Source organism: Bufo gargarizans, chromosome 3 (assembly GCF_014858855.1).
Source record: "Bufo gargarizans isolate SCDJY-AF-19 chromosome 3, ASM1485885v1, whole genome shotgun sequence".
In the NCBI taxonomy this organism is placed as follows: domain Eukaryota; kingdom Metazoa; phylum Chordata; class Amphibia; order Anura; family Bufonidae; genus Bufo; species Bufo gargarizans.
In genome coordinates this window covers 168,899,643-168,921,595 of record NC_058082.1, presented here as the reverse complement: position 1 = coordinate 168,921,595, position 21,953 = coordinate 168,899,643, and the positions used below count along the sequence as shown (strand labels likewise).

The following is a 21,953-nucleotide window of genomic DNA, read 5'->3' as shown; positions in this document are numbered from 1 at the left end:
CCGTCATCTTATACTGAAAAAAGACAGCCCAAAAAATAAAAAATACCTATGGCTTTCAGAATGTGGAGACAGTAAAAAATATTTTCTTTCAAAAATGCTTTATTATGTAAAACTCAAAGAAACAACAAAAAAGTTGTCATATTTGGTATTGTCGCATCTGTAACAATCTGCTTTATAAATATAGCACATGATCTAACCTGTCAGATGAATGTTGTAAATAAAAACAAATAAAAACGGTGCCAAAACAGCAATTTTTTATCTTGCCTCACAAAAAGTGTAATATAGAGCAACCAAAAATCACGTGTAACCTAAAATAGTACCAACAAAACTGCCACCTTATCCTGTAGTTTCCAAAATGGGGTCACTTTTTGGAAGTTTCTACTCTAGGGCTGCATCAGGAGGGCTTCAAATGGGATATGGTGTCAAAGAAAATCCAGAAAAATCTGCCTTCCAAAAACCATATTGTGTTCCTTTCCTTCTGTGCCCTGCCGTGTGCCTGTACAGCAGTTTACGACCACATATGGGGTGTTTCTGTAAACTACAGAATCAGGGCAATAAATGTTGAGTTTTGTTTGGCTGTTAACCCTTGCTTTGTTAGTGGAAAACATGGATTAAAATGTTAAATCTTCCAAAAAAGTGAAATTCCGAAATTTCATCTCCATTTTCCATTAATTCGTTGTGGAACACCTAAAGGGTTAACAAGGTTTGTAAAATCAGTTTTTATTACTGAATACCTTGAGGGGTGTAGTTTTAAATTTTGGGGTAGTTTATATTATGTAAGCCTCACAAAGTGACTTCATACCCGAACAGGTCTTTGAAAAGTGGATTTTGCACATTTTGTGAAAAATTTCAAGATTTGCTTCTAAGCCTTCTAACGTCCCCCAAAAATAAAATGGCATTCACAAAATGATCCTTCCAAACATGAAGTAGACATATGGGGAATGTAAAGTAATAATTATTTGTGGAGGTATTACTATCTATTATAAAAGTAGAGAAATAAAAATTTGCTAATTTTTTTAAGTTTTTGGTAAATTTGGTATTTTTTATAAATAAAAATGACATTTTTTGACACAATGTTATCACTGTCATGAAGTACAATATGTGATGAGAAAACAATCTCAGAATGGCCTGGATAAGTAAAAGCGTTTTAAAGTTATCACCACATTAAGTGACACGTCAGATTTGCAAAAAATGGCCTGGTCCTAAAGGTGAAATATGGCAGGGTCCTTGAGGGGTTAAAAAGAACCTTTGATGGTTTTTATTTATTCTCGATAAATACCTTTACTTATGGGGTACCCTTCTCTGATGCTGCCACCCTGTCCGTTTTTTAAAATATGGCTCCTGCGCTCCGCTGTGCCTCCCTGTAGTTTTCCGGCTCAGTGTGGTAATACTGAGCATCTGTACAGGGAGGAGGAGACGCCAGGGTTACTAAGTGGGCATCTCCTTCTCCCTGGCTGTGCCGCGATCCAATCACAGTGGAGAGCGTCACAGCCAGGGAGAAGGTGAGAAGCCCTGTCATCTCCTCCTCTCTGTACCGATGCTCAGTATTAACATACTGAGCGGGAAACTTCAGTGGGGCACAGAGGGGCGCAGAAGCCATATTAAAAAAACACGCAGGTTGGCAGGATCAGAGGGGGGTACCCCGCAAGTAAAGGTATTTATCGAGAATAAATAAAAACCATGAATAGTCCTCTTTAAATCAATGGGTACATGTGCTGTCGCAGCACACTTCAGTGAAAAAGGGAAATGTGAAAGAGGCCTAAGGGAAAAGCAATGCCCTTGATTATCCTGTTATACATTGGTATGGCTCGGTCTTACAGGGCCAGCAAAGCGCTGTCTCCTAGGTATTTAACAGGGGCAGTTACCAACCCTTCCTTATGTGATTATTCTTTTTGCTGGATACAGTAGGACCAGTTGGTTCCTTTATTTATTGCAAGGTGTATTGGTACTGCCGTGTACCCTATGATAGGTTTTATTAGGTCAGTGGGACTGGGCGAGTATAGTAATGCACAGGGCAGAGTTAGAGGAGTGGCTTTGTGTAAAAAAATTAAAATAACGAGTGGCGCTGAACTTTTCCCTCTTTATGTAAATGTAAAAGGCAAGTTTGGGGAGGGGGGGGGGGGAGCATGCTGAATCCTTACCCTGGGTGCTGGAAAGCCTAGCTACACCTCTGAACCAAGTCCATGGTTTGGGAATCGGATGTTGAAGAAGCACATAAGGATGCATTGCCCGGGTGCTTTCTTTTGCCCAGGTCATGTGTATAAATTCCACATCTTATATTAGTGGAAAGGTCAGGAACTCAGCATGTACAGTTTTCCTTTTCGTTGATCCCAAAGCAATCTGTTTCACTGAACCCTTGAATGTAGCATAGTATTTCAAATTACTTTTATTGATTGACACATTTTACACAGTTTTATGCTGCGGCATTGAAAATGTACACACAGGTGCAGCTGTGCTCCGAGCTGAAGCCTATACTTTCTGTGACTTAACAGGTGACAGTACACATAATCTGTGTAATTGCAATGCAGCAATATTGCAATTAGAGATGAGCGAATCGAATCCCACGAAGTGGAATTCGATCCGAATTTCAGGATAAATTTGATTCGCCTAGAAGCCGAATTTCATGCTTCGTGTCAGCAAATTGATTTAACCTGGAATAGTATAAAAAACTCCATCTTGCTTGAAGATCTTGGCCAAAATCCCATGAGATTACATCATCGGGTCGCCCGGCGTGATGATGTCATAAGTCACCACACCAGCCGTCGCGATGACGTAATCTTGCGCCTCACAGGATTTCAGCCGAGATCTTCAAGTAAGATGGCGGCAACCGGCCTGTCGTGAGCAAATGGAGGTGGCAAGTTTGATTTAAATTTTTTTTTGTAATTGTTAACTTTACACTCAGATGCCGCGATTATTTAGGAACGCGGCATCTGAGGGGTACATCTGAGGGGTTCAATGACACAGGCTTACGTAATCGCGCTCACCACGTGGTGAGCGCGATGACATCAGCGCAGGTCATGCTGAATGAAAATAGAAATCTTCTATCTTTATTCAGCAGCAACTGCGCTGGCGTCATCACGCTTACCACGTGATGAGCGCGATTACGTCATCAAATATCCTTTTGCAGGTCCTGAAAGAAGAAGAAAGAAGATGATGCCGGCTGCGCTATCAAGTGGATTAGGTGAGTTAATATTTTTTTCACTTTTTAACCCCTAAAGCCACATTTTAGTAAGCATTCTGTATTCAGAATGCTAATATTTTCCCTTATAACTATGTTATAAGAATATGAAAATCAACGCTCATCTGAACAGCCCCATTATGAAATTGAATAGGTCCGGATTCAGTGCGGGTGCAATGCGTTCACCTCACTCATTGCACCCGTGCGGAATTCTCACCCGTGTGAAAGGGGCCTAAGGGACACATGAACCAGAACTAAGCGACAGGGATCAGGTAAATACACTTTATTCTACAGATTCAGTGGGGAGGAATGGTGTCCAATAAGTTTTTGAAGCTAGACAACCACTTTAAAGCAGTCTGGGCAATGCTGACAAAGGCTTTCTGATATATTGATGGGCACTATGACAACTTGCCACTGCATTTTGCTGCCAGAGCTTGTAGAAGAAAATAAGTAATTCCATCGTTGTCATTATATTAAAGGGGTTGTTTTAGGAAGACAGCCCCTTTGCATATGTTTTATAAGGAGAGGAGATATGGGCATCATAAAGAGAAAACCCCCTCAATGGACTAAAAGGAGCCGCTCTGCAAGAGCATTGGCCACTGTAGCATAAATGTGTGGCTGGCTGTGGCTTACCAGCCTTAGAGAAGGCTGAAAACCTCTTTACTTGCTGGTTATTCAATTTGACAATATAATCAATAAAGGGGCATTGCCATTTTATACAGTGATGGAATATTGCTAGGATTATGATCAGTGAGGCTTACCCTAAGTTCACACCTGAGCGTTTTACAGCGCGTTCAAACGCGCTGTAAAACGCTCAACACGTGAAAACCAATGCTTCCCTATGGCCCTGGTTCACACTTGAGCGTTTTACAGCGCGTTTGAACGCGCTGTAAAACGCCCGACGCATAAACAAGTTCTTGAGCTTTTTTTGGGGCGTTTGTCGCGCGTTTTGGCCATAGACTCATTGGACAACACTCCAGTCAATCACACAAACGCGCGTCAAAAACTATTGCAAAAAACGTGCATAAAAACGCGCGACAAATACGCACGTAGAACGCGCGTCTCAGAAACGCTCAGGTGTGAACCCAGGGTAAAACCCTAACCCTGGGTTCACACCTGAGCGTTTCTGAGACGCGCGTATTTGTCGCGCGTTTTTATGCGCGTTTTTTGCAATAGTAAACGCGCGTTTGACGCGCGTTTGTGTGATTGACTGCAGTGTTGTCCAATGAGTCTATGGGCCAAAACGTGCGACAAACACCCAAAAAAAAGCTCAAGAACTTGTTTATGCGTCGGGCGTTTTACAGCGCGTTCAAACGCGCTGTAAAACGCTCAAGTGTGAACCAGGGCCATAGGGAAGCATTGGTTTTCACGCGCTGAGCGTTTTACAGCGCGTTAGAACGCGCTGTAAAACGCTCAGGTGTGAACTTAGGCCTCTTTCACACTTGCGTTGTCCGGATCCGGCGTGTACTCCACTTGCCGGAATTACACGCCGGATCCGGAAAAACGCAAGTGTACTGAAAGCATTTGAAGACGGATCCGTCTTCATAATGCTTTCAGTGTTACTATGGCACCCAGGACGCTATTAAAGTCCTGGTTGCCATAGTAGGAGCGGGGAGCGGGGGAGCAGTATACTTACAGTCCGTGCGGCTCCCGGGGCGCTCCAGAATGACGTCAGAGCGCTCCATGCGCATGGATGACGTGCCATGCGATCACGTGATCCATGCGCTTGGGGTGCCCTGACGTCACTCTGGAGCGCCCCGGGAGCCGCACGGATGGTAAGTATACCGCTCCCCCGCTCCCCGCTACACTTTACCATGGCTGCCAGGACTTTAGCGTCCCGGCAGCCATGGTAACCACTCTAAAAAAGCTAAACGTCGGATCCGGCAATGCGCCGAAACGACGTTTAGCTTAAGGCCGGATCCGGACCAATGCCTTTCAATGGGCATTCATTCCGGATCCGACCTTGCGGCAAGTCTTCTGGATTTTTGGCCGGAGTAAAAAGCGCAGCATGCTGCTGTATTTTCTCAGGCCAAAAAACGTTCCGTTCCAGAACTGAAGACATCCTGATGCATCCTGAACGGATTTCACTCCATTCAGAATGCATTAGGATAAAACTGATCAGGATTCTTCTGGCATAGAGCCCCGACGACGGAACTCTATGCCGGAAGAAAAGAACGCAAGTGTGAAAGAGCCCTTAGGGTAAAAATAAAAAGCAGTGCTGGACGGAGCACCGCCATGCAGGGAAAACCAGTAATAGGAACTGCAGCGCTACGCCAGCACTTTGGCTCCTTGATTTTCTGTGGGCATCATAAAATGCTGGTATACCCTACCAATTTGACATCAATTTTTAATACAGGAATACCACTAAAGCTTCTAATTGGTCAAGAACCTTCAGCCTTTACTTTGAGCTTTCTACAGGGTGGGCCATTTATATGGATACACCTTAATAAAATGGGAATGGTTGGTGATATTAACTTCCTGTTTGTGGCACATTAGTATATGTGAGGGGGGAAACTTTTCAAGATGGGAGGTGACCATGGCGACCATTTTGAAGTCGGCCATTTTAAATCCAACTTTTGTTTTTTCAATAGGAAGAGGGTCATGTGACACATCAAACTTATTGGGAATTTCACAAGAAAAACAATGGTGTGTTTGGTTTTAATGTAAATTTATTCTTTCATGAGTTATTTACAAGTTTCTGACCACTTATAAAATGTGTTCAATGTGCTGCCCATTGTGTTGGATTGTCAATGTAACCCTCTTCTCCCACTCTTCACACACTGATAGCAACACCGCAGGAGAAATGCTAGCACAGGCTTCCAGTATCCGTAGTTTCAGGTGCTGCACATCTCGTATCTTCACAGCATAGACAATTGCCTTCAGATGACCCAAAAGATAAAAGTCTAAGGGGGTCAGATCGGGAGACCTTGGGGGCCATTCAACTGGCCACGACGACCAATCCACTTTCCAGGAAACTGTTCATCTAGGAATGCTCGGACCTGACACCCATAATGTGGTGGTGCAGCATCTTGCTGGAAAAACTCATGGAACGTGCCAGCTTCAGTGCATAAAGAGGGAAACACATCATCATGTAGCAATTTCGCATATCCAGTGGCCTTGAGGTTTCCATTGATGAAGAATGGCCCCACTACCTTTGTACCCCATATACCAAACCATACCATCAATTTTTTGGTTCCAACAGTCTTGGAGGGATCTATCCAATGTGGGTTAGTGTCAGACCAATAGCAGTGGTTTTGTTTGTTAACTTCACCATTCACATAAAAGTTTGCCTCATCACTGAACAAAATCTTCTGCGTAAACTGAGGGTCCTGTTCCAATTTTTGTTTTGCCCATTCTGAAAATTCAGTGCGCCGATCTGGGTCATCCTCGTTGAGATGCTGCAGTAGCTGAAGTTTGTAAGGGTGCCATTTGTGAGTAGCTAATATCCGCCAAAGGGATGTTCAACTAATGCCACTCTCCAGTGACATGCGGCGAGTGCTACGCTGTGGGCTCTTGCTGAATGAAGCTAGGACAGCCACTGATGTTTCTTCATTAGTTACAGATTTCAAGTGTCCACATTTTGGCAAATCCAACACTGAACCATTGTCACAGCCTATGGTATGTTGTGTGACACTTTCCTTCACTTGGTTGTCCGTGGCAACGTGTGGTGTTGACTGCATGTGGTGGCAGTGTCTCAGCCCTATGGCTGATCCCCAGGACATGATTGCCACACATGCCGTTGCCCGCGGCAACAGGTGAAGTGTGTTTGTTTATGTGTGTATTCCCCTTGCCTTGTGTTTGAAGGGTTAATTCCCTTCTGTGTGTGTGAACACTGGGTGTGTCTGTGTGGGTGTGACTACTTGGGCCTATAAAGCCTCAGTGAATAGCACTTATCTGAGGGGTACTTCAGCCATGGTTAGCTGGAGCATCCTCCTGTGTATTCAATCTGCCAGTGGGGGCCACCCTTGTGGTCATAGGTTTTATGTCATGATGTTAAGTTGATGTTTTCCTTTATTATTATGTGCAGCTATGGATCTGGGTTCCTGTGTGTGGGTGTGGGTGTGCTGAGTTCTATTTGTATTGTTGTGGACTTCCGCTTGCCTGCAACCTGATCCAGTCAGCAAGGCTGTGGCAGGTGGATGGAACTAGTGCAGCACCTGCCATATCCATAGGCCTGTTTGTGCTCCCCTTTTCCCTGCAGCTTGGCCAGTGAGACTCCTGTTCCTCCGTGTCCACAAGGAACGGCTCGTCTTACACTACTCCTAGTTCAGGGACCAGCGGAGGGTGAGTAGGGATCCGAGGTTTCTAAGCATGGGCCCTCCTACCTTCAAGGTCGGCTCATGCAGCTAGGAGTTAGGGTCGGATTAGGGATGCGTTAGGATGTGACCTGCTCCCTAATTCTCTCGTCCTGGCCGAGCAGCCGTTAACATCTTCTGGCATCCCACGGCTGAGGGTTTTCCCCATCCTCAGCCGTGACAACCATTTTCACGAAACTTAGCAAGCAGTTTGCTAACTGTAGCATGGGAGATGGGTGGTCTCGTAGGCTGTCTTGCATTGAATTCTGCTGCAATGACCCGGTTACTGCGTTCACCAGACATGAACACAATTTCTATCCGTTCCGCACGTGTTAACCTCGGCGACATGTCAAGGGCTGTAAACAAAGAGAAACTTGTAAATAACTCATGAAATAATAAAGTTACGTTAAAACCAAGCACATCATTGTTTTTCTTGCGAAATTCCCAATAAGTTTGATGTGTCACATGACCCTCTTCCTATTGAAAAAACAAAAGTTGGATTCAAAATGGCTGACTTCACAATGGCCACCATGGTCACCACCCATCTTGAAAAGTTTCCCCCCTCACATATACTAATGTGCCACAAACAGGAATTTAATATCACCAACCATTCCCATTTTATTAAGGTGTATCCATATAAATGGCCCACCCTGTGGATAAAAAAAGTCTTGTAAATTCCACTCTTTCAGGTTTGATGTGTGAAAATAAAGCTGACTAGTTTAACCTGTTATAACTATCTTGTGTTTGTTCCTGTACGAAGTGTATACGTCATCATCAATATTGCACTTTTTAGGGCATTTATAGTACGAGATTTGAACCTACTGCTTTTTACATACCCTCCATGTTATAGCTATCCACTTTGCCTTTGCAAAATTCATCTGACTGAATATTATATTTCCATTTTAGGAGAAAGTGTTGGCTCCATCCAAGCTCTGGGGACGTGTTACTGAACAGAGCATATAGTGTCATATGCAGCGATTCACAACGTGGATATGTTTCATAGTCAGCAGTGGTCTCCTGAGAGCAGACATTAGATTTGGTAGATTTAACACCTTTATTGAACGCTGACGTCTTGGAGTGATGTCGAGCTGCTTGTATCTGTTTTGCAGATTCCTCCCACCATTAACTATGCTGTTCATTGACCCAATAAAACATAATAATCAAAATGTAATCTCAGAAAAAGCATAACATAACAGCTTTTTAGTCAATTAAAAATCTTACCTTGCTAAAGTCATTTGGGCACTGACATGCTTAGGAAAAACATGATATTTAACCCCTAAGAGCTCAGCTATTTTTTGTCTTTTTGACTCAGTATTAGTCCAGTATAGCAGTATGTGTTCATGTTTTAATGCAGGATCTCAAATGATGTACCCACAGTTTATTCCAAGCTGCCATGACTTTGTTACATGGTGGCCACAGAATTGAACTTGCCCTACTGACAATGATTGGACAATATACAGGCTCCCAAGTGCAGTACTAAGGATATTGAGATGTATGTGCAATATTTTATACTGAACACACAGACCACTTCACCAAATAATTTGAACTCCGCAGATACACTACTCACAAAAAGTTTGGGATATTTGGCGTGTGGGTGAAAAAATGCACTCTAAGGCCCCTTGCTGATGAACGTGTCCGGATTCGGTCCAGATGCATTGGAAATACCTTCAGCGAAAAATGCGCGATTTTGCAGGCAAAGTCATTCAGTTTTGTCTGTGATCACGTTCAGTTGTTCAGTTTTTATCGCGCGGATGCAATGTGTTTTGATGTGTTTTGCATGCGCTTGATAAAAAACTGAATGTATACAAACATCATCTCTTAGCAACCATCCGTGAAAAACGCATTGCATCCGCATTTGCTTGCGGATGCAATGCAATTTTCACGCAGCTTCATTCATGTCTATGGGGCCAGCGTTGCGTGAAAATCGCAGAATATAGAACATGCTGTGATTTTCATGCAATGCACAAGTAATGCGTGAAAACCAACATGTACATGTACACAGCCCCATTGAAATGAATGGGTTCGCATTCTGTGCGGGCGCAATGCGTTCGTGCTTTCATGTGAAAGGGGCCTAACCTTTACAGGTGAACTTAAAGGGTTTCTACCACCAGAAATACTGTTAGGTACAGTAGCTGACTGACATTAGCGATGCGCTAATGTCAGCACTACTGTACATAACAGTATGTTTTTTACCTTTCCCCCTGCAGCCGTTTTGGTAAAATAAGCACTTTTATGATATGCTAATGAGCCTCTAGGTGCTATGTGGGCATAAAATCAGCACCTAGAGGCTCCGTCCACTCACCCTTCATCCCGCCCAGGTCCTCTGTTCTGCCCGCCCTGCTCCTCTTGATTGATGGCACGGTCCGCCCCATCGTTGCCGAAATCCTGCACCTTCGCAGTTCACTTCTGTATTCGGCGCAGTGAGTGAATAATGCGCTCCTGGTGCCTGATTCCTCACTGCACCTGCACCGACTACGTCACAGTGAGGAAGCCGACATCAGGAGAGCGGCCTTTACTCACTGCGCCTGCGCCGAATACAGAAGTAAACAGCACAGGCGTGGGATTTCGGAAGTGATGCGGTGGACCGTGCCATCAATCAAGAGGAGCGGGGTGGGCAGAACAGAGGAACTGGGTGGGAAAAAGGGTGAGTGGACGGAGCCTCTAGGTGTGCCCACTTAGCACCTAGAGGCTCATTAGCTCATTAGCATATTAGCATATTATAGAAATGCTTTTTTTCCCCCACCAAAACGGCTGCAGGGAGAAAGGCAAAAAACATACAGTTATGTAGTGCTGACATTAGCGCATCGCTAATGTCAGTCAACTACATAACAGTATTTCTGGTGGTAGAAACCCTTTAATGTGACCTTCTCTAAACTTTTGAATGCACATGCCCAACTGTTCATTGTTTCAGTACTTTTTGCAAAACTTGCTGTTCTCTAAAGCCTCATTCACACATCCGTGTCCGTGCTCAAATCCGTAAGAAGGTGGTCAGTGATGCATCTGTGAAGCTGTCCATGAAGGATCAGTGTTGGGTCCGTGTGTTCGTTTTTTGCTCTCTGTGTTGCATCCGCATTTCACTGACACTGAACAGCTGAATTTTTTTTTTCAAAGCATCTCTTCTTAATGATCCGTGAAACAAGGATACAACACGGATGGCATCTGTGTTGCATCCTAGGTTTTCACTGACCCATAGACTATAATGGATGTGGACATGTGCTGTCCATGGAGAACAAGTAAAGCACACGTCCGTCAAACACTGACGTGTAAATGAGGCTTAACAAGGAGCTTAACAGCAAAACTAACAACAGCTGTTTGATCCATGAATCGCCCAATACATTTCCTGGTTCAATTAGAATTGGTATTTAAACAGTCCTCCTCATCATGCTGTTCACATTTTGACATCATGAGACCAAGGCGACACCTAACAATTGATCAACAGTACCTCGCCATTGTGAGGCTTCAAGCAGGATTGTCACCGCCAGTTCTGTGAGAAAAAAAAACACGGGTGGACAGCACTCCTAAGTAAAAATGCTGCGGGTGCTCGTCTCCAAGGGAGGTGGTAAAAGGCCCCCCAATATTAACAACTTGTAGATGTCCAAAAAATAAAAAAAATGGAGACAGCACATCCAAAAGATGGATTTTAATTCCAGATGCAACGTTTCGGCTTCGTGATAACCTTTGTCAAGCATGCATAAACACCAGAGGGTGGGGATTAAATACCCACATACAAAACATGTGAGGGGGAGTGACCTATGATACAATTAACTTCATTGATATCAGCAGGTAATACATCATACAAAACAATAGTGACATACCTTGTTTGTTGTGTGCAGGTGAGTAAGGGCGGGTGCCCTGTAGTTCTGTGGCTATGAACAACTGCCATATGGGACGCCAGGCCATGTGAAATGCTAATGGAGCGCATCTGCGTTCCGGTAAAGTGCTTCCGGGGACGTCACTTCTGGTGCCAGACTCTTGTGGAACGCATTTGCGTTCCAACTCGGCACTTCCGGTTTACGTCACATCCAGTTTATACGGAGCTCCCTAGCAGCTGATACATTGAGATCGCTGTATGCGCATGTGGGGCTGTGGGATGGGTTTACGCAGGCGCAATGGTATGAAGCGCTTCTCTGTGAAAATACATGCATGCCTATGTGTACATGGCAGTTGTTCATAGCCACAGAACTACAGGGCACCCGCCCTTATTCACCTGCACACAACAAGCAAGGTATGTCACTATTGTTTTGTATGATGTATTACCTGCTGATATCAATGAAGTTAATTGTATCATAGGTCACTCCCCCTCACATGTTTTGTATGTGGGTATTTAATCCCCATCCTCTGGTGTTTATGCATGCTTGACAAAGGCTATCACCAAGCCGAAACGTTGCATCTGGAATTAAAATCCACCTTTTGGACGTGCTGTCTCCATTTTTTTTATTTTTTGGACATCTACAAGTTCTGTGAGAAGGTCTGACAGATGTCCTTCTCTACCTCTTGCATGATGTTCTTTGTTTTGGTTTCACTTTCTCATCTCATTTCCTTCTCCCAGGTGTCACTTATTTAGACTAATTCTCTTTCCTTTATATTCCCTCCCATACTTCCTCACTTTGCGGTTTATACTACTTCCTGGATTGAAGTGTTCACTGCTGGAGGCTTCTGCTGCTGCTTGTTCAGATAAGTCCTTTCATGTATTGTGTTTCCTTGCTGACTTGATTCTAGGTGACCCTGACTCCCTCTGTATGAAGTGCAGGGAGCCGGTGGTCATGTCCCCTCACTATTATAGGGTTTTCAGGTGTCACACAGTCTTAGGTACGTGGGCATACAATCGTCTACCTTTGAGACCCTTGTATGTGCTTAGCAGTCAGGGTGAGCTCTTAGGGTTTTATAGGGGTCACCTATATGCTCCTTAGTTTGGGATCAAGCCAGTCGGACGTTTATTCATAACTTCCAACTATCTGCAACATCATTCGTGACAAGGATGTTCTCAGACTGAAGTGGCCATTGAGCTTAGAGTGTCACACAGTGTCATCGGCAGTTGCAAGAGAGATACAGAGAGACTGGAAGAGTCACACAAAGGCATAGAAGTGGACGTCCTTTGGTGAATTCCCACACTGATGACCGCTTCATTGTGAACAATGCCCTGTGGAACTGGATGATGAATGCCATACAACTCCAGGCACATTTAAGGGAGGCGAGAGGCACCCATATGTCACATCAGACCATTCGAAACTGTTCACATCAATCAGTGTGGTCTGCGTGCTAGATGACCTGCATTATTTACCTATCCTCATAAATGTTATAAAGTTATTGTACAGATTGTTAGAATTATTGCAATACCAGATATGGTATTTTGGTGTCTTTCCATGTATATTTTATATATTAAAACTAACTGTACACTGACTTTCTAGGGGCTATATGATGAACTTGTGGAGTAATGTTTTAGTGCTGGAAGTGGTTAAAGGCAACGTTCCCTATAAGCATCCTAGAAAGGAAAGAGGTAAAACAACATACTAATAAAGATCAAGAAACAACCAATAACAACTCTATCTTAGTGCAGGCATATAGATGACAGATAGGTGACAGATTAAGAGATAGATAGATAGATAGATAGATAGATAGATAGATAGATATTTTGATGATAGATAATAGAACACTGACATCATCTGAAAATACAAAATGCTAATATTTATTGAATCTTAGCTTTCTTTTGAATAAGATGCATCCCTTTTGCGTTCTCAAACTATATGTAATGCTAAAAACAATAAAAAATGTACTGCCATCCGCTAGCAACATTTACTTGATTCAAAGCCAGTAAATAAACATAGCAATAATACCAAAATTACAGATATGGATGGATGGATGGTGTACACCGTAGGATGTTTAAGCTAAATCATTTTGCTGATGGTATGGGGGAGGATACTGTCCTTACAGTATCTTAAATACTTGGGGTCTAGGTTCAGGTTCAGGGGGGAATTTATCAAGCCTTGCATGCCAGAATTCTGGCTTAAAAAATGTACAAATAGGGGCTTTTGTGTCTTTTTGAAGTGACATAAGCAAAATGTTTGGAACTTTTTGAGCACTGTGTCCTCCAGCTCCAGTGAAAATTTGATTAGAATTTCAATGCATTCTGTGTCCCATTTATGAAGTGTGACTTTTTAAAAAGTAAAAAAAAAATGCACCCCCCATGGCAGGCATCCCCAGGTGTATTTCTACTGAAATAGGTGTAACCATATTGCACTTGTGCCAAATATATTATTACTGAGCATCATTTTCATAAATTTGGTGTGGGTTCGCATAGCAAAAAATAGCATACCAAACACAGCACCATACATTGTATTGTGGCTGTGCTTGGTATTGCAGCTCATTTCTATTCACTTGAATGTTACTAAACTGCAAAAAGGGACTGATGGATGTAAAGCCACTAGGCAAAAAAGAATGAGCAGCTCTCTCCTCCCCACCGTGGCCCCTTCCAATAGCTGCTTGTTGGGGTATCAGGAGATGAACCCCCAATGGTCAGCTATTGATGATATTCCAGTGGTGGGCCATCAATCTCAAAATCCTGATTGACAAATCTGCAGCCCAAATGTGCATAGTGATAGCTTTGGTTCTGTTACTTCAGGACGTTTAGGATATTGGGTGATATGACCTCCAGTCTACTGAACTGATATGACAACTGCAGTAACCATCAAAAAATGATAAGGCCGTACAGAAGCTAAAAATGTAATACTATTATGAAACTTTGATTTACTGATATCTGTAGCTATAAATCTGGGAAACATATAGGGAGTTAGACATATAAATATACACTACGCATGGTAACATATAGATATCTTCACATGGCATCTGTCAATAGCTTTTGATGAGTCAAAAAGTTTTCACAGAAACTAAATCTAAACACATCGAAAAGAAATATTGCTTATACATTTCTGTCAGAACAACCTTTTTCTACAGTATGTACAAGCGCCAGAAAGCCAAGGGAGAGTAAAAAGCCCATTCGTTTGGATTCCCATACACAGATGTCCGACAAATTACATTTCAGGCTGAGCAGCACAAAGTTTGCTTGAAGTTATTGCTATTCCAATGGCCAGACTTCCATTATCGGCAAAGAGCTGAGCCACTGAGGCATTAAGCATGAGGCAATCACCATCTGTAATTATAGAGTCAACACAGTCTAAGACAGAGCGGGGACTGGATTCCCATGTCAGTCTTCTCCGGTTCCTGTTCAGCTCCAGTTTGTAGTTGAAATTCTCGGCTTGTGCCGGCGTGCCAATCAGCATCATGGTAGCAAAAAATTGTGGGTATCCTTCATATTTTTCTTGTTTTCTAAGCACTAGCAAAAAGTGATGGCCAAGACAGGAATGCGCAATTATCCAGTCCACCGGAGCTGGAAGGTGCATATCAGTAGCAAGAAAGACAATTTCTGTTCCATGTAGAATGTTTACTGTATGAGTCTGAGTTAAATGAGCGACAACCACCTCCAAGTGACCTTCCCATTTACAGGCATACAAAGGGCAAGAGCACGAAGTCAGCTGCGGGTCGTGGACCGTTTCCTGGCAATGATGATGCCTGATTTGTGGAGTGGAATCTCCAGCGATGGCACATCTGTTTGGAGCATTCTGAAAGAAAAAAAAGAAATGACTGTAGAAAATAGGCAATAACACTCAACATTTATGGAATCCCTGAGCACAGAAGCAGTCAGGCATAAAACCGGAAACAAATGATAATTAGTACATCGATTAAATGGGGAAAGGCAGTGGCTGCATGAACACGAGCTCCTGGATGACAATGGGTGCAGTAAACTTGATGTGGTGTCATAAAGTTCCTGCTAATTCTTGTCTAGCTGGAGGAGGAATTTTATTTGTAACAGTATTTATTCAGGAAACATATGATACATAACATAGTAGTAAATTTAATTGCACACAGACGTATTACACTAAAACTATACGCAATGTACTGTATTTGGGACATCCCCCCACTGCATGTTTTTCATCAAAAATGGAAATAAATTCTACTTCGAAGCAGAAGTAAAAAAAAACAAAAAAAAAACAAACTAATTAAGACCTCATGCATATTTTGTATCCATGTTTTTCAGATTGCACAGGGGCCCGCTCATTTCTATGGGTCCACAAAAAAGACAACAACAAACGGATGTGTACTGTCCTCACTCATGTCCTTTACACAAGTTATAGAACATGTACTATTCTTGTGCATTTTGCAGACAAGAATAGTCATTTCTAGTAATAAGAGTGAGAAAAATGAGGATTGCACACTGAAGGTGTCCATATTTTGCACATCCCTGGTTTGCGAAACGCAACACAGACACATGTGCATGAGGACTAAATATATGGAAACCTACCTCTTCTCCTTTGAGATGGGATCAGTTCCCATTTTAGACAAGATGTAATGTGAAGCACCCTCACAAAACCTAATGATGCATACAACAACAGATGGTATGAGATCCTCTTTCAGGGGTTCTTCAGGAACTAAAAAAATGAAAATACTTTAATATTATTTTATAACTAGCAGAAGGACCCGGCTTCGCACAGGTATATTTAATCTACGTTTATTTCATTTAATATTTCTGTGTGTTGTTAAAAGATAATGAGGAAAGAGTTGAACGGCACACCTCTGTGATGAAGGTAGTGCTCTGTGGTATATAAAATTCATGCAATTGAAGAGAAGACCACGGCACTCTAGTTGCTGTTTCGTTAAATGCTTATTTTTAATATTATTTGAAAACCTTTTAGATTTTTTTGAACTTTTTTATCCATCCAGAGAATAATATTTAGCCACTGGCCAACGTTTCGGTCAACAATAGACCTTGATCACGACCTTAGTCAAGGTGCCTGTAGTTTCTCTGGATGGATAAAAAAATTCAAAAAAATCTAAAAGGTTTTTTAATAATAATAAAAATAAGCATTTAACGAAACAGCAACTAGAGTGCCGTGGTCTTCTCTTCAATTGTGACCTCTACAGCACCCTGCCCCCTTAACAGTGAACTCCACTGCCCCTCACTCCTTAACACTGATCCCCCCACAGTGCCCCGCCTCCTTGCAATGGGACGTCTACAGCAGCCCATCCCTTTAACTTTGAGCTTCACAACAGCCCACCCCTTTAACAGTGAGTTTCACAGCACCTCACTCCCTTGACATTGACCTTCTCAGCGGCACGCCCCCTTAACAGTGACCTATACAGCACCTTGTCCCTTTAACAGTGACCTCAACAGTGTCTGCCCCTTTAACAGTGACCTCCCCAGTGCCCGTCCCTTTAACAGTGACCTCCACAGTGTCCATCCCTTTCACAGTGACCTCCACAGTGTCCATCCCTTTCACAGTGACCTCCACAGTGCCCGTCCACTTAACAGTGACCTTCACAGTGCCTGTCCATTTTACAGTGACCTCCACAGTGCTTGACCCTTTAACAGTGACCTCCACAGTGCCTGTCTATTTAACAGTGACCTCCACAGTGCCCGCCCCTTTATGTGACCTTCACAGTGCCTTCCCCTTTAACAGTGACTTACACGGTGCCCGCTCATTTAACAGTGACCTCTACAGTGCCCACTCCTTTAACAGTGACCTCCACAGTGCCTGTCCATTTAACAGTGACCTCCACAGTGCCCGCCCCTTTATGTGACCTTCACAGTTCCAGCCCCTTTAACAGTGACCTCCACAGTGCCCACCCCTTTAACAGTGAACTCCACACGGCCCTGCCCCTTTAAGGCTAGGGCTACATGACGACATGTGTTGTGCGACATTTTGTCTTGCAAAAAAATCCATCCAAGATCCAAGATGGATACATTTAGCAGTGTAGTTGTGCCCTATGTGTCGTGTGACTTGGGTTAGCTGGGTTGTTATGGAAGTCTGGAGTAAAGCTGTGTGTGGAGAGTAAGGGTCTGTGAGCTTCTATTGGCTGATAAGGGACATGTGACCGTGTGTATGGCAGTTGGGATATGAAGAGAAAGACTTTCAGGCTTGTATTGGCTAATGCAGGTAATTTTTGGGGAATATCTCAGGAACGGTACATTCTAGAGAGCTGAGACCCCACAAGATTTCTTTCCAGGTAGAAAGGTATATGTATAATAAGTTTTGTTGAAATCGATGGTTGCGTTTTTGAGTGATCGCGGAACATACATACCACATACATACTTCCTTTTTTATATATATAGATAAATAAATATATTCACAAATACCTTTCATTACTTAGAATGGCTTGTTTTATCTAGGGAGCAATCATTAGGAGAAATAAAATGTCTGCCGTCCTATTAGTACACACAAAACCTGTCCTAATCACACAGGAGGACAAGTTACTTCACCACAATGAGCCATAGTGCTGCCTCATCCTCCTCTCTGCTCTGCTCCTCTGGAATCATGATCCTGAATACAGGTGAATTTCTGTGGGAATGGAGATGATGAGGAGACATGAGAGGAGGGTGAGGATGTGGCCAATGAGCAGCAGCACTTGTATTCAGTCAACATTACAACAGTCTGTCCTGTCCGTCCTCTCTGTATTTCATGTCTCCTCATGAACTAAATTCCCCAGAGATTCAGCTAAAGTTCTTATCATCTGTATTCAGGATCATAATCCCTGACAAGTAGACAGGAGATTGGGGCAGCTTTTCACTTCAGTTTGGAATAAAAAAAAAAACATCCTCATGTGCAATCAAGACAGGCTTTGTGTGAACTAATGGGACAGCGACCATTTAGTTTCTTCTGATGATTGCTCCCCAGACAAAATGAGCCATTATAACTAATGAAAGGTATTTGAGAATATATTTATAATAAAGTAATATTTAAGTATTTTCATTTTCTTAATTCCCGAAGAATCCCTTTAAAGAAGTACTCAACCTAAATTTATTCTTACAAACAGCCAAAACGGCATTTTTGCTTAAAACCCACATGCTGTTTTTGATGCAGTTTGAGGTGTAGTTTCTGATGCAGATTTAACAGTATGGATAAGGGTACTTTCACACTTGCGTTGTTTGAATCCGGCCTGAACTGCCTGCCTGATCAGGCAAACTGTATGCAAATGCATGTCATTTTCTCTGACTGATCAGGCATTTTTCAGACTGATCAGTCTGAAAAATGCCTGGTCAGGGTACTTTCACACTAGCGTTTTTCTTTTCCGGCGCTGAGTTCCGTCCTAGGGGCTCAGATCCGGAAAAGAACTGATCAGTTTTATCCTAATGCATTCTGAATGGAGAGTAATCCGTTCAGGATGCATCAGGATGTCTTCATTTCAGTCTTTTTGACTGATCAGGCTTTTCAGAAAACCGTAGCATGCAGTATTTTTACCTCCGGCCAAAAATCCTGAACACTTTGACAAACGCCGGATAAGGCCTTTTTCCGATTGACTTGCATTAACACCGGATCCGGCGCCGTGTGTTCAGTCAAACCGGATCCGGCTTTTGCATGTTAAACCAGAAAAATGTGAAAAAAAAGTTAAAGTCCATAAATGGCGGATCCGTTTTTTCCAATGCATTTTTACATTGTGATCAAAATCCTGATCAGGATTCAAATGTAATCCGGTTTCACACGTTTTTCCGGATCCGGCGGGCAGTTCCGGTGTTGGAATTGAACGCCGGATTTAAACAACGCTAGTGTGAAAGTAGCTTTAGTCAGAAAAATGCATTGCAATACCGGATCCGTTTTTCCAGTGTCATCAGGCAAAACGGATCCGGTATTATTTTTTTTTCAAAATTTTAAAGGTTTTTGAAGGTTTTGCGGACACCTGTGATAATTAGATTGGCAGGTGAGCCCAATTTAAGGAAAAACTACTAAAGGAGGGTGTTCCACATTATTAACCACCTCCTGTCCGCATGTTGCCTATAAACTTCCGGGAGGTGGTTTTCTATCTCTGAATGGACGTTTTTGAACGTCCATTCAGAGATCGCAGCTGCACGCTAATCGTGCAGCTGCAGATCGGGTTACCCGCTGTCAGTGACAGCAGGGCAACCCTTAGGCCTATTTCACACGGGCGAGATTTCCATGTGGGTGCAATGCGTGAGGTGAACGCATTGCACCCGCACTGAATCTGGACCCATTCATTTCTATGGGGCTGTGCACATGAGCGGTGATTTTCACGCATCACTTGTGCGTTGCATGAAAATCGCAGCATGCTCTATTTTGTGCGTTTTTCATGCAACACAGGCCCCATAGAAGTAAATGGAGCTGCGTGAAAATCGCAAGCATCCGCAAGCAAGTGCGGATGCGGTGCGATTTTCACGCATGGTTGCTAGGGAAATATAAGAGAATATAAGGGAAAATAATAGCATTCTTAATACAGAATGCTTAGTAAAATAGGGCTGGAGGGGTTAAAAAAAATACAAAATAATTTAACTCACCTTAATCCACTTGTTCGCGCAGCCCAGCTTCTCTTCTGTCTTCTTCTTTGCTGTGCAGGAGGAAAGGACCTGTGGTGACGTCACTGCGCTCATCATATGGTCTGTCACATAATCCATCACCATGGTGATGGATCATGTGATGGACCATGTGATGAGCGCAGTGATGTCATCAAAGGTCCTTTACCCAGGTCCTGAAGAAAGAAGACAGAAGAGAAGCCGGGCTATGCAAACAAGTGGATTAAGGTGAGTTAAATATTTTTTTTTAAAATTTTAACCCCTCCAGCCCTATTTTACAAAGCATTCTGCATTAAGAATGCAATTTTTTTCTCCTTATAACCATGTTATAGGGAAAATAATACAATCTACACAACACCTAACACAAACCTGAACTTCTGTGAAGAAGCTCGGCTTTGGGTACCAAACAGGCCGATTTTTCTCACGTGCGTGCAAAATGCATTAAAATGTTTTGCACTCGCACGGAAAAATCATGCATTTTCCCACGATGCACCCGCATCTTATCCAGCCCAAATCCTTGACGCCTGTGTGAAAGAGGCCTTAGAGAAGGTAGGGAAAGTTCCCAGGTGTCCCTGCCTTCTAGATCGCTATATACACAGCGCCTTACCATGCGCTGTGTATACAGAGCAGGAAGCGCTATGATCTTCCTTTTCCGGGCCGGTGGTGATGTGACCGCTGGGGCCCGGAGAGTGCAGGAGCTGTCGGGTCTTTCACAGACCTCGATCAGCCCTGCACTGAGGCTGTATAGCGCAGTATACCGCTGTACAGCCTCTCTGGGGGGTGTATTTCCACTGTAACTAGGGCTACTATGTCAGCCCCAGTTACAGGAGAAATCAATAATGAAAAAAAAAAAGTGAAATTAAATGTCCCCAGAGGTCCTGTATAACCGTATGAAGGACGCAAAGTGTAAAAAAATAAAATAAAGTGTTAAAATAAAAAAATAAAAAGGCGTATGTCCCACAAAATGGTACCAATAAAACCATCACTCTATTCTGCATAAAATGAGCCCCTACATAAGAAAATCGCTAAAAAACTAACAAAAAACTATAGCTCTCAGAACATGGACACATTAAAACATAATTTTTTTGTTTAAAAAATGCTATTATTGTTTTAAAGTGAAATTAAAAAAAAGTATGCATATAAGATATAGCCACATCCGTAACAACCAGCTCTTTAAAAATATCACATGACCTAACCCCTCGGGTGAACACCATAAAAAAATACAATAAAAACTGTGTAAAAAAAAAAAAGTGCAACACCAAGCGATCTAAAAGGCATATGTCCCACAAAATGGTACCAATAAAATTGTCACCTCGTTCTGCAAAAAATGAGCCCCTACATAAGAAAATCGCTCATAAAATAAAAAAAACTATAGATCTCAGAACATGGCCACGTTAAAACATAATTTTTTTGTTTCAAAAATGCTATTATTGTGTAAAACTTAAATAAATAAGAAAAAGTATACATATTAGGTATCGCCATGTGCGTAACGATCTTCTCTATAAAAATGTTACATGACCTAACCCCTCAGGTGAACACTGTAAAGATAAATAAATAAAAACTGTGCTAAAACACCTTGCCCTTTATGGTGTTATAATGAATGATCAAAAAATCATAAGTACCCAAACATAGTACCAATAAAACGGGCTCCTTATCCCCTAGTTTCCAAAATGGGGTCACTTTTGGGGAGTTTCTACTGTAAGGGTGCATCAATTCAAATGGGCCATGGCATCTAAAAACCAGTTCAGCAAAATCTGCCTTCCAAAAACCATGTGGCGCTCCTATTCTTCTGCGCCCTACCATGTGCCCTTACAGCAGTTTATGACCACATGTGAGGTGTTTCTGTAAACCGCAGAATCAGGGTAATAACTATTGAGTTTTGTTTGGCTGTTAACCCTCGATGTGTTAAAGAAAAAAGTTGTATAAAATGGAAAATCTTACAAAAAAGTGAAATTTAAAAATGTGATCTCCATTTTCCTTTAATTCTTGTGGAACGCCTAAAGGGTAACAAAGTTTGTAACATTAGTTTTAAGTAACTTGAGGGGTGTAGTTTCTACAATGGAGTCATGTATGGGGGTATCCACAATGTAAGCCCCACAAAGTGACTTCAGACCTGAACTGGTCC

At 42.6% G+C, this 21,953-nt stretch overlaps 1 protein-coding gene across 1 annotated transcript in view; it reads right to left on the bottom strand.

The window, feature by feature from the left end:
- Nucleotides 1-14,501: 14,501 nt before the first annotated feature.
- SIAH3 (siah E3 ubiquitin protein ligase family member 3) overlaps nt 14,502-21,953 on the bottom strand; it is a 126,809-nt gene continuing 119,357 nt past the window's right edge. The window contains exon 2 of the mRNA XM_044285532.1: nt 14,502-15,089. Within this exon, the coding sequence (XP_044141467.1) occupies nt 14,502-15,089 (588 nt within the window). The remainder of the gene's footprint in view (nt 15,090-21,953) is intronic.